Source organism: Grampus griseus (assembly GCF_964374135.1).
Source record: "Grampus griseus genome assembly, chromosome: 17".
In the NCBI taxonomy this organism is placed as follows: domain Eukaryota; kingdom Metazoa; phylum Chordata; class Mammalia; order Artiodactyla; family Delphinidae; genus Grampus; species Grampus griseus.
The window spans coordinates 35,508,788-35,522,802 of record NC_139011.1 but is presented as its reverse complement, the minus strand read 5'-3'; the positions used below and the strand labels follow the sequence as shown (position 1 = coordinate 35,522,802).

At 43.1% G+C, this 14,015-nt stretch overlaps 1 protein-coding gene across 1 annotated transcript in view; it reads right to left on the bottom strand.

Moving 5' to 3' along the window:
- YWHAZ (tyrosine 3-monooxygenase/tryptophan 5-monooxygenase activation protein zeta) overlaps positions 1-12,937 on the bottom strand; it is a 32,842-nt gene extending 19,905 nt beyond the window's left edge. Inside the window, exons 1-2 of the mRNA XM_082674393.1 lie at positions 12,332-12,937; positions 9,154-9,458 (exon numbers count right to left, since the gene is read on the bottom strand). Coding sequence (XP_082530519.1) covers positions 9,154-9,447 — 294 coding nt within the window. The 5' untranslated portion in view covers positions 9,448-9,458; positions 12,332-12,937. The remainder of the gene's footprint in view (positions 1-9,153; positions 9,459-12,331) is intronic.
- Between the last annotated feature and the right edge of the window lie 1,078 nt (positions 12,938-14,015).

The window sequence follows — 14,015 nt, the reverse complement described above, 5'->3', positions numbered from 1 at the left end:
TTTCCCCTCTAGGCTGTTGAGATTCTTTTTATGAGCAGAGGCTTTTTATATTTATTATGTTTTTCTTTATGCACAGGGCTTATAAAGTAGCAAGTAATCAATAAATATTAAATTTAAAGTTTAAGCAGTTTATTAAAATTCTCTTAAATTTAATCCAAAATTAATAAATCAAGCCACAATGAAGTGATATCAAAGAAGCACAAAAGAAGGTAAGCAGTATATTTGCTATCTACTATTACCACGGGGATGTATTAACTCTATATAAAATATCCTAGAGGTAGATGCTATTATTATTTCCATTTTGCAGATGTGGAAATAAGAGTCACAGAGATGTAATACCTGCCCAGAGTCATAAAATGAATTTTAAAAATTCAAACACCAAAAATCTGCATAGTCTGTGCTAGGTTGTATCACCCCTTTAAAGTAAAGCAGCACACATTATAGTTTATTTTTTAGAAATATTCATAAGATTATTCTTCAAGTCTTATCCCTATGACCCAATTAAATTTAAGTCTGACGATAATCCTCTCTTATCAGATGGAAACTATCAAATGGTAAACTGAAGGGAAAAGTCATTACTGTTAACAAAGTGTTATGATCCATTTGATGTCATTTCCAAACATCTTCTAAACACCGTAGTAAAATACTCATCAAATTACTGACTTGAGAATTTGCTTGTTCTAAGAATACTACTGCCTACCTATACACTGTCCTCAACTGTCAATTTCCCAGAATCACATTTTAAAGGTAACGTGTTTTGAGTAGGATTTTCATCACGTTTCCCTTGGTTGAATGTGGTCCAAGTATTCCTTTGAAATTCTGGGCAATGGTGTTTAATGTATGTTGTTTTAAGGGGCAAAAATAATTATGAGTTGACAATTCATGAGTCTTGGATCAACAAGAGAAGTAGGTCTGTCTCAGAAAAGCATTTGTATTTAATCACTTAGATGAGAAACATTCAACTCACCACTGGGTTCCCTGGTAATACCGCTAATTTAAAAAAACTCGTAGATCCTGGAATTTGTTTGCGAGATGGAAGTTAACCTCCACTAAAACATTTCTAACTTCTCTAATGATGTCCAACTCATTAAGCAATTCAAATAAATGAAATTCCAATACTACAAAAACTGCACCTTTTCTAGGTCTTAAAAGAATGAACATGCATACAAGTCAACCAATTGGACAAATCTTAGTTTGACTTACTTAACTCTATAGATTAACATTTGACTGACTGTCATTACATTCTTACTTTGCCATCCTACCTGTAGTTAATACCATCGTAACCGTATTTTTATTTGGGGGAGAAGGGAAGAAAACTCACAAATTCTGTTGAAAGAAAGAAAAAGCTTATATGCTGAAACCTTTTAGTTATCTATTCCAATACAAACAAACATGAATGTGCCATACAACAGGACCATACTGGTAGAAGTCAGATATATTCAACCATGCTTTGTTGCCCCCAAGATCCACACTATAGCAAACTAACGTCACCAGAAAAACATTAGTGAAATCTGCCAAGATATAAGACTATTTAATACTACATCACTACTTATGTCACATTATACCTTACCAGAAAATGCAAAATTATATCAGTGACAAACGACAACTGCTACTGCATAGCAATTTTTACAGATACAAGTTTTCATCATTATAGGGAAATGCTCACTAGAGAATAAAGGAGAATGACCTGTTGCAAAGAAATGTACTTAGTACAATGGGAACTGATAAGAATGTGGTGGCTAAGCATGCCATTTCTCCCAAGCCAAATTCAAATTTGTGCCACCTAAATATTAAGCGTATCATTCCTTCAGCATACTGTACATATTAAATACCACAAATGTCAGTGGTCCTGTTTTTAAGGGGAATAAAGAAATAGAGCCAATCTTCTTAAGTTCAAAAACAACATGGATATCAAAATTAAAGTAAGTTACAGGGCTTCCCTGGTGGCACAGTGGTTGAGAGTCCGCCTGCCGATGCAGGGGACACGGGTTCGTGCCCCGGTCCGGGAAGATCCCACATGCTGCGGAGCAGCTGGGCCCGTGAGCGCAAAATAAATAAATAAATAAGTTACAAATCAGAGTAATGAAACCCTCAGGAAACCCTCGGGCCATAAAGATGGGAATCAGCAACGGCTTGTGTCAGGGAAAGTAAGACCAAACTAGAGCTGAAGGCGTTATAGAGGGTATTCTGGCAAAGATGGAGCAAATGAACAGAAGGAAAGCACTGTTTTATAAAACGGTAAGAAGAGTAAGAGCTGTCTGTATATAGCATAGAACCGGGAAAAGAACAGTAAAGATAGCAAGTCCGAGTGAATGACCACCACTAGCTGTAAAAGGTTTACAATTTAGCTTCTGTCCATTAAAATTAGGTCAAGTTTACCCTTCCTCACACCATCACTTTCTTGCCAATGTGCTTCTGAGTGGGAGAGTAAGGGGCAGAACTACTACTAACTAGTACAATGGCAATGGCAAATAATCCTGGGTACTACCCACGGGAGTGCATCATACAAATGAGTATCAACACTGTAAACGGTTGAGAACCTATGATGTAGGCAACACAGCAATAACTTGCAATCAGAAAATGAAGTCAAAGTTGAGTCCAAGATGTCATTTTGATTAAGTCTAGAAAATGTGCTAAAAATTAAGAGGCTAGAAAGGACAGGTAGTTTCAAAAGGAAGATGAACTCTTGCTTGTAGCACGCTGAAATTGACAGCAATTCTAAATCCTCTAAAGAGCAGTGTTTATTCTCAATGTAAAACCATAATAAAGAAAAGAGCTATGGAAACCAGGATGAAATCACAAGAGGAATATCTCAGGAATTCTAGAAAAAAAATTCTAATGCTTATTAGAATTGCAATGGACTACATTAATTTTTAACTTAGCTGACATCAGAACACCCATAATTTTGACTTTTAAAAAATTTCTCATACACACAAATGTTCTTCAATATAAATGTGTCAAAGATCACCTATTTTGGAATAAAAAACTTGTGGTCAAATTAATCTAAATGGTCCAATAACATTTAATATTATAAATGAAGAACTATTTCACATACTGGGCTCCCTCTACGTGGTAGAACCAGTCATCAGATATGAAAATAGGTAATATATTCATGGGGGAAAAAAAAAACCCTGTCTTTCACAGGTTAAAGCCCCAATTCCAAAAAAAAAACCCCAAGGTTAATATATGAATGTGATAAACTATGATGGAGGGCACTGAGAATCTATTTCTGACATTAGTAAAAGGAGAAAGTTAGTCCAAAGAACAGAACTGGATGATCAGAAATCCAAAAAAATGGTCAAATCAAAAGCTCTGATTTTCTTTATAAGAGTAGAATTATTTTTGCATGTCTATCAACACACCTTGTTGTTGGCAAAATCTGGTGTCACTTCCTTTGCCTGTTTCATACGGCCATTAAGTCCCACATTCCTTAATTTATAACATAGTAGACCCTTCATGATCTAACCAGTACCCCTCTCTCTCCTAATCTCTTGCAAAATTATTGGAAAAGGCTTTTAAATAAAGCAATGTTCCCACCTACTGTTCTGATAGAATGAACCATCACTTAATTTGCTGGATTAACCAAATCCTACTTACCTAATAGACTGGCTTTACATTAGGCCTTTCATTCCTAAGTAAACATCAATCATGCCCACGACTTTGGGCTAAATACTTCAGATAAGTTTTTCGGCTACTCTCTGGAACTCCCTTCAGCTTCTATCAGCAGTTATAGCCTTATTAAGAGTCCCATATTTGTTTCCCGAACTATGCCATTATACTTGGCTATAATTACTTAAAATGGTATGTTACTTAAGTGTTATGAAATATAAGTATGAAAAGAAGTGTTCCTATGAAAACTAAGCTGAATGCGCGAAACGACTAGTTTTTAAAGGAGAGTCACACACACACGCACACCACTTGGGTTATTCAAACTAAAAGATTAGAAAAATATTTCTAGGATTATGAACTGATTATTCTTCTAGCTTTCAAGTTCTCACTCTGCTATGCAAACTCAAACAGCATTTTGTAAAGGATGCATCTATTTTAGGGGTGTCTAGTAAATTATTTCCAAACTGTGGATCTATGCATATTCAAAGAAAAGGTCTTAGCTCCACATTAGCAATGGGCAAATGAACATACACATCTGTTTTAATTGAAAATAAATGTTTAGACCAAGTATGAACACATACTTGAACCACTTTCCAATTAAACAACTAACTTGGGTCTTCCTACTGTACCACTATTGAGGTGTTACCAGTAAGATTTCTTTACTGATAAAGTTGGGTTTTTAGAAGAAAAAATGAAAATCAGAATTATTCTCCATACGCTATTACAACTCTAAGGTAGCTTTATTTTCCCTCCTTTCTAATTCAAAAGCCTCTGCTAGGGCTGAATACAATTTCTTCCTCTTTCTTGGGCAGATTAGATGCATAAGTGTGCATGTTCCTCCTCTACTTTAAGATTTTACTCAGGTTTTTTTTTCCCCCCCGGTACGCAGGCCTCTCACTGTTGTGGCCTCTCCCGTTGCGGAGCACAGGCTCCGGACGCGCAGGCTCAGCGGCCATGGCTCACGGGCCCAGCCACTCCACGGCATGTGGGATCTTCCCGGACCGGGGCACGAACCCGCGTCCCCTGCATCGGCAGGCGGACTCCCAACCACTGCGCCACCAGGGAAGCCCATTACTCAGGTTTTTTGCTTTAAGTCCAATTTTGAATCCTTTCATCTTTTCCTCTTAGTTCACTTTTAACTATCTTCACAGCTCATCTAATCACTAAACATCTCCAGGTCATCTATATCTCCTCTTAGAACAGGCAGGAAAGACTTCATTCTTATCTAAGTATTGCTATGCCAAAAAAGGACAGGTAACCTGTTGCTCTTGATCAAGCTGTTATTCTTCCCCTTCCCACCAAACGGCTAACATCTACCTCTCCTTTCTTTGTTCCTTTATTTTCTTTCATTTACACTTCACACACCTCAGACTTCCCAAATATACAAAATACCTCACCAGGGTCAATGTTTAATGGTTATCATGAAAACTCTTTTAAAAAGACTACTGAATTTTATTCCCAAAAAGACTATCAAATGTACTCCTTCCTGGAAGGGACTGTTGCTATCTGCTATGTCACATAAGGTCTTTGTACTCTGAAACATACCAAAAACAGTTATTGACAAAAACATGTAAATATATATAGTAGTGAAAATGAATATAACACTGCAGAAGTCTTCTGAGAAGCCCTTATTCCAATAAGTGAACTGCCTAGTGATTTTCAACTTAAAAGTCTATATAGCAGTTTTTAAAGCCTAAGACACATATTAACACATTATTGACCAGGGGATTTCTGCAGAAACTAATGCCTGTGGCCAAAATCTGTCTCTGGTCAAAAATGTGTTAACATATTCAGACTAGGAAGGACCCCAAAGCTGCCCGGTTTCCTAGCTTGCTCCTGCTTAATGGCATTTCCATGAGCTAGAGATAAAACCCAGTGCCCAGCAACCACACCTTGAAAACCACACCTTAAAAATGTAGAGAAGCATAATAAAATGGAACGCAGTCAAGTTAACTGAATCACACAACTACTGTTGCCAACTGTTACAAATGGCAGACTCATGATTTTACTGATTTGTGAAAGGAAGCCATTCTTTACCTTATACCAGTGGCTTTCAATTTTTAAATGAAACCTTTGAAAATTTGCTGGCCAGTACGGGCCCTCTGCCCTAGAAAAATACACAATTTTTAAGGCTTCTTGGATCTTTTAATTCCAATTCTTGGACTCCTGAGTTACGAGACCTCTATATTATTAGAGGCAGGTTTGTACTATTGTCACTGCTTTAAACAGAAGCCCAAAACTGAGATAAATTGGGGCACTAAGAGTACCTGATTTTCTTTCTCCACAACAACCCTATGGGGTAGATATTATTCCCATTTAATTGCGCTCAGTTTTCTCTGAGGGATGGAAGATTTCTTTAGGCCACTCGGCTATTCAATGGTAAAAAGTTGGTTTGACTCAAAACCTGGAGCTCTTTTTACAACACTACATTCTTCTTTGAGTTTGAATTACGTTCAATCTAGTATGCATATCCTCATTTCATTTTCCATTTCATCATGTTCAGATAAAGTACCCAATTTTTTGGCTTCTTTTGAGTTTAGACAGAAGGTGTTGATCCCCTCCCCCACGAACACGAGAGCTTTTGGTCTAAGATCTGGTAGAAAAGGCAGACTACATTAGTTCACAATTTAACGACACAAGGAAGAAAACTGCAATTTTTTTGGCATAAAGAGAAGTCCATGCTGTGAAGAATAAAGCCAGTGACCATTTTCCACAGTAATGCTCTAAAACTTTTGTCCAAAGTAACATGTTCCCTGCTCTTTCTCTGCTTAAGTAAATGATATAAATTAAGCAAACTGCTCTTTCTCTGCTTAAGTAAATGATATAAATTAAGCAAACACTTGATAAAGTGCCCATAACCAGAATGGCGGTAACCTAATAATGGACTAAAGAGCTCTTCAGAAGAACTTTGAACCGTGGAGGTTAGTTCCCCCTAGTAGGAAGAAAGAATATTTTCTTAGCCAGTATGATACAGGTACTCAATAGAACAATGAAGTCTGGTTCATCACTGATGCCACCAGCCAATAATGTTAATTCTGAAAAGGAATTACCTGCTTGTTTTCCTCAAATTAAAAGTCAAAGTTCAGAAAAAAACTAGAGTAATAAAAATTATAACTGGTTATATTTTTATAAGTAAGATATTGAGATATAATTAAGCACACTTTCATTAATCATCAAGTAAATCAGTTCAAACAATTATTTTCTCTAGGAGAAATAACAGTTCTGCTATATTTTACTCTTCCATTTTACTAAAAAGGGGAAAAGGAATTTTATGCAAGATGTTTCCAGAGTCAACATGACCTGCCTGAAAAAAAGATGACAGGGAAAGAAAGAAGCCTGCCTGTAACGAATCACAGTATCTGTAAATATCGAATTTTCCCAAGTTGAAACAGAAAAGGCCTTGGAAAATTAGCAGTGCTGCTGACCTAGTTCTATTATCCTCTTTTCCAAAAGAAGGCTTTTTGCTCATTTACTTAACAAATACTTGAGTATCTACTATATGTTAAGAGGCATGAGCCATGCAAAGATCACTACTGGAGCTTTACTTTAGAAAAGACTAAGGCTGGAAGCAAAAGCTTGTTTAGGATTCTGAGTCTTCTGTATAATAAAGGAATTAAACTTTCATTTATCTATACTTTCGAAGTGGAAATTTCGTTTAGACTCGGTAAGAAGCCAGTGCTATTCTGAAGGAGAACATGGGTAGTGACCAGTATGAAACCCCCTTAATAATCATAACAAGGAGAAGCTATTTAGAGATTAATCCAGTTATTCTCACCCACAGATCCTATTTTTTTTCCTTGATAAGGAAACCAAAGGGAAGTAAAGTTAAAACTGCTATAGTCTTTTCCTAGGAAAATCCTCACAATGACAGGACCTTTTATACTTCTTGTGTGGAAAACATGCAGATACCTACCTGGAATCTCAAATAAGCTGTAAGTAGAGGGTAAATGTTACTGCGTCCCCCACTTATTCCTAAAATTGACTTTTGTCTTAAGGGAAATTATAACTTGTAGCAAACTCTTTGAAACCAAAATAAAAATTATTTGATCTATTAGGTGTAATAATCGGAGGAAAAATATCAGAGCGAACAAAACTCAGTAACGTACACAGGTGCTAATCAGTAAACAGCAAGGTGGGAAAAGCCCAACATGTTTTTTATTATAGGAAAACATCATATTTTCAAATTTTAAATATTCTTATTACCTTAGCAAACCACAAGATGAGCATTTGTCATCTAGTATCAATAAAAGCCAGAACTCCCTTCTCATCTTAGAAATGAATGATAGCTATCAATGTAAAGATTTCAAGTAAGCAATCAAAAACAAACCACACACAAGACAGATACCACACAAGAAGACTGGCGCCCACGTTAAGATAAAAAATATTATTGTTCTTTAAAAAGATAGCCTAAAGAAAATCATCATTTAAGAAAAATACTCATAATTTAGGAACTGAAGATATTCCATTAGTCTCAGACTAGTATAAAGGAATCATAATACCATTATAACTTTAACAAAAACTCCAAACCCCACAACATGAGAAATAATCCTATATCGCTCATTATAGTAGTTCTTCCGTAAACAAGGTTCAAATAATTAAGTAGTGCAGCTGGATTTTCAGAGGAATTGGGATATTGCATCCCTCTATATACCAGAGCCCTGCCATACTGAGACCCAATGTGTAACCTGAAGTCCTGAAATACAAGAGAAATCATTTAGTAAAACCCACTTCAAATATTATTCCAAAAACCATGGTTCATTAAAAGGGGAAAGTATTAGTGTATATAAGTTGTTACATGCTAAATGGTTGGATCGTCTACCAATTTATCCTCAGATTTAAACTTTTCTGCCACAGAAAATCATTTGTATGAAAATTTTAAAATTAACCAAAATGTAATGTTCAATTCTTTTAAGCTATTTAGAGAAGCAGTGCTTCAACAAGTAGATACTGAATACTTAAAATACTTCTTGAATGAACCTGGAAAAATCAAGCTTGAGTTTTTCATAATCTTTTATTGTGGTTGTCAGTGTTCAAAGTTGAGACCTCCAACACTTAAACGCAGGAAGAGGCAAAAGCAACTGTGAAGCCAGTTTTCCGCATGGCTGACTCATTACATTAACATTATAGTGGCTAATCCAGGGAAGGCTACTAAGTCTACAGTGAGTCTCCTATTACATCGCACCTAAAACAGGGTATGTAAAATTCCTGCATCCATATACGTACTTTAAAGAAAATCAGCTCTAGAACTACTACAAATATTCTAACCATAACTGAAGCGATATACAATTACTTTACCTTTTCAATTAGAACAAAACACACTACTAATCTATTTGAACTGATTGATAATCATCTTTGCATTTACCTTATACAACTGTTTTAACATCTTTTTGTAATGACACCCTGAAAGACTTGGAAATCTAGAACAACCCATTTGCAAAAGGAAAGGAAAAACCAAAGAAAGAAAAAGTTGAGAGTAACCTAACTGATATGCATTACAGGAACTCTATATCATAGCGACGCTAAACTGAATGGTTTGATTCTCACCAGTACATCATTGCAGATATCTCTTAGCTCGGTCTCAATTTTCTCTCTGTATTCTCGAGCCATCTGCTGTTTTTTCTCAGCACCTTCCGTCTTTTGCTCAATACTTGAGACGACCCTCCAAGATGACCTACGGGCTCCTACAACATTTTTATAAGCAACTGAGAGAAGATTCCTCTCCTCATTGGATAATTCAGCTCCTTGCTCAGTTACAGACTTCATGCAGGCCGCCATGTCGTCATACCGCTCAGCCTGCTCGGCCAGTTTGGCCTTCTGCACCAGCTCATTTTTATCCATGACTGGATGTTCTGCCGGGAAAAAAAAAAAAGTAGCATTTAGATATTTTTTTTTCCATTAAAACAAACAGACTGAAAATTATACCTTTTGTAAACAAGCTATGTTAACACCTCAAACCTAATTACCTATGGAAGATTCTTTACACGAAAAATTTAATGCAGCCTCACAAAAGAATGCTAAGAAAAAAAATACTGGCATGCTCAGCATGCAGAGGGTACATTTAAAGCCATTAACACTGGTTTAGCAAAACTAAAATTACATTACCTCATCTTTGTTCAGGATCCTTATTTCACATAAGGTTAAAGCACATTCACCAAGAGGCGGCCTTAAAAACCAACCGTTATCTTACTTGGTCAAAATCTCAACTCCAGTTTCAAATATCACTAAATAATCCAAAATTAAGCAGCTTTTAGTGAAAACACCACCTATGAAGAACATTACACTATCACACTCCCAGAATCACGATACCTGTCAGTTGAATGTAATTCATGTCCTTTTACTTTGGTAATAGCTACTCTTGTCAGGAGGGTTTAAATTTTAGTTGGTATCCCCCCCACCCCAAGTCCACTGATCTTTGCAACAGCTGATCGTAGCATGCCAATTTTCTGGGAGAAATGACCAAACTGCTTGTTTTAATATATTGTGAATGTAAAACCACCACCAAGGATCAATACATAACTGACCCTAAGGCTTCATTTATCTGTACCTTGTTATATGCACACAGGCTTAAAAAATAACACCCATGAATCCTGGAACTTCGATTCTTACTATCTGCGAGCACTAAAATGTATCTATTAAGTGCTTCCCGGTGTCACCAGTGTTTCTGATGTCACTGTTCAGTTTAAATGCAGAATTACTGCATTGTTCCTAGTAGTCAAAATTTAATTTAATACATTATCACCCGAGCTGCCCTTATATCGTAACTTCCTAATTCTTTCTCATTTTAAAGCTCCTTCGACTTTTCAATTTCCCCCGTTTTACTATTCCTTAATATATCCTTTTGAAAGGTCCTAAAGCAGCACAGAAAGATACTAACCCATACAGTGGTCCCACAGGGTACAGGATTTATGATGAACAGAAGAGTCACTGTCATTCACTACAGGAAATGACTCCCTTTCTTTACCTTCCCAGGGAAATCCCACAATACTTTTTGTTTCAAAAAACCAAATCGGCACAGGTCCTCTGTGTTTGAACAAGCAATTAGCGAGCTTGAATGGGAACTAGACTGTTTCAATGCGAAAACTAAAATTTGTGATCGCATAACCTCCCCACCCCCCTCTTCTTGAAATTACTAATTTCTCCCCTCTTCTTGAAATTACTAATTTCTTCCCTAGGAACTCAAAAATGCTCTCGGACTAACGCTGCTTCTAATGAAAATTATCTAAGACCAGTACAAAGGTTTCTCTCCCCAACTCCTCGGATGCAAGCGGGAAATGGATTAGGTTTCTCAGAATAACCAGCGCTCCAAGGACTGGCCGCACCCATTTAACCCTTAGCCGGCCTAAGACGTCGAGGTGGGTGAAACGAAAACGGGCCGACTGCGACTTTAAAGTGCAAACCCTTCCGTCCGCGCCATCCGCAACCCCCCTCCTTGGCTCCGCCCAAGCTGGTGCCTCCGCTCGGTCCCCGAGTCTCCCTCTTTGTCATGGCGGATCTGTGTCAAGGAGCCCAACCTACTGCCGAGTGTTAATTCCCCCACCGGGGCCGGAGGGAGGAGCCGCACGCCCCCGCCCGAGCCGGGGAGGGGAGCCGCCCGCGCCGAGGGCACCGACGCCAGCGCCGCCCGCAGAAGCGGAACCAGACGAGCCGGCCGCGGACACACCCCACTCTCCCACCGGCGTCCGTCCGCCACCGGCCACCGCGGGTGCTCACTTAGTCTACGGGGACCCGACAGCTGCGGCAGGTGGGGGAGGGGCGAGCCACACCCAGGCGAGCAGGGCCACCGCCGGCTGTTATGCTCTGGCTCACCCGCCCCGCAGAGCGGGGTCCCCGTCTACACACCCAGACCAGGACCCTTCAGTTCCAGCCCCCGCGGGAACGAGCGAGACGCGCGGCCCACCGTCTTCCCCATCCTCATCCCTACCTGGGTTTCCAGCCCCCCTCCACCCGGACATAGAAAGCCAGCCCATCCCCCACCCCGCCAGGAATATTCAAGTCCCTCCGCCGCGGAACCCAGGAAATTCGGCTCTGGGTCGCGGGCGAGCCCCACCCCGGAGCCGACTCGCCCGAAGTGCGGCCTCGCCCAGGTCTACCTGGCGGGCGCTTCCGGGCCGCCTCGGCTCGCAGCCCGGTGCCCGGGCCTCCCGCCGCGCCGCCACCCGGGTGGGGGAGGGCTGGGTGCCGCCACCGCAGCGCGGGGCGCGGAGGCTGCGCCGAGGAGCGGGCGGGAGAGGCAGTGGAGGGGGGAAGCGGCGGGGAGGGGGCGGCCTCACCTGCGCCACTGCAATGCCCGCAGCCGCCGAGTCATTATCTCGGGCGGAAGCGAGCAGCGGGGAGGCGCTGAAAAGGGAGCTTCGGGGGCGCGGGTGGGAAAGGATCGCAGCCGGCGGTGCCTCGGCCGGCCGGGAACCGGCGACCGGGCGGGTCCCGGGGATCTGGCGTGTGGGCGCCCTTCCCACCGAGGGGGCCGGCACCGGGGCCGGGCGCTCATCGCGGCCGATGCGGAAGCAAGTAGCCCGAAGCAGCCGCTAGCCGCCCGCCCGAATCCAGCGGAAGAGAAGCCGCCGCCCGTCTCCGCCTGAGGAGACTCCGCCTCAGCCCAGCGCCGCTCCCGCCGGGCGAGTGGGGCTGAAGGGATGCGGAGCGGGGACGGCCCCCGCGCTTTCGGAAGGCTGGCCGGGGACAGGAAGGAGCCGGGCGAGGCGGCGGCGGCCGGATCCCTTACCTGTGTCCGGAGTGGGTGGCGACGGACGGACGGGGCTCAGCGGTCTCTGGGCGGCAGCGGCGAGGCTGAGACTCTGTCCCTGGATCTCGCTGCTCACAGGCTACAGCCGCTCCGCAGACACGGGGTTTCCTCCAATCACCAGCCCCGGCAGCAGGGGCGCCACACGCACGATGACGTCAAACGCTGCTATGGCAACCGTTGATTGGTGCCCACAGCTCAGGGGGCCCAGAGCAACCGCCGCTCCCCAGCGCGGGGCCGTCCTGCCCGCCCGCACTAGAGGGCGAGCGGAGGAGCGCGCGTCCTCTCCGTTCCCAACACTCCTCCCCAGCCCGTTCGGCTTCCAGCTTTTCTACTCCTGTCCTGAGTGCGCCTGAACAGGAAGCTCTTTTTTTTTTTTTCTCCTGGCCACCAATACCCCCACCCCTTACTCGCCTTCCCTTCGGATCCCCCCGCTACCTCCGCCGGCTCACTCTTCTAAACCAGACAGGAGGAAATTTCTCCCCACCCCCACCGTAGCTTTTCGTGCGATCCTTCTGCGCCTGCGCCAGTTACTCCCTCTAGAAGGGGCTCCCGTTCAGCAACATCCGGGACCTTTCACATCCTCCCCCACCACCACCTCCCAGCCGCCTGGCCCGCCCCGCCCTCCGTGTTTCGCGGTGGTAGCTGCCCCCGGGGCCATCCGAGGGGCGGGATTACGAGAGCGGCTCCGCGGCGCTAGCATCCTGATCTGGACTTGGGGTAGTGGGAGGGCGCGGTCAGAGGGTCGGGTAGGGGCGTGGTGGCGCGCTAGCCTGCTAGCCCGCCGCTCCCCCACGCCGGGCGGGGCGACCGGGGCGCGCGGCCCCTCCCTTTCTCCTTTCCGCCGCCGCGGCTTTACCTGCTGGCTCGGGGAGAGCGGCCGGAGGCCTTTTAAGGCTCGGCAGAGAGTGAGGCGTCCGGTCCCAGAGGGTGGGCTGAGCGACGGGATGGTTTTCCAATCGGAATTTGGGGATCAGCGCGCAGTGACAGCTGCGAGGGGACAATGGGTGGGCGCGAAGTGGGGCTGAGGTGGGGCGGGCGGGCGGAGCTGAGGCCTGGAAGGAGGCTCTCAGAAAGCCTACAACCTCCGAGGGGAAAAGACAGCTTCCTTAGATGGAGGCTTTGAGGTGGCCGGGGAGGCCTTAACAAGAAGGGAGGCAAAGAAAGAGGTTTGACCGTATTGCCTCGTTTCTCGTAGGTTACATTTTTGTGTCCAAATAAAGCTTTCACTTAAAGACCTCATGCTGCAGTGGTTTAAAACGTAATGATGATTACGTATTTTCTCCTGAAGCAAGGTTTTAGGGACTCGGAGGTTCCCGGGGCCCGGATTGACCCAGCTGGCGGTGGGCCGCAGGCAGGGCGAGGAGCAGGGACCGGCAGCCAGGAAGAGAGGAAAGAGAAGGGCGGAAATTGCAGGTGCCGCATTAACGTGCCAACCTAAAACGGTAGGGCCTCCACCCAGTCAATTTAAGGAAGTTCTAAGAGATGAATTCACAGTGTGAAATGTCCCTGATCCGTGTTCCTTTAAATGTATTAGAGCTTAGAAGAGATTAGTGCCTGGTTGACCTGCAAAACCAGTTGCAAAAGTCGTCTGGAGTTTATAGAACTCAGAGCTCTTCCTACTACCCATGTGTAAACTCCATCTTGGCCTCATTGACTTTTCCAA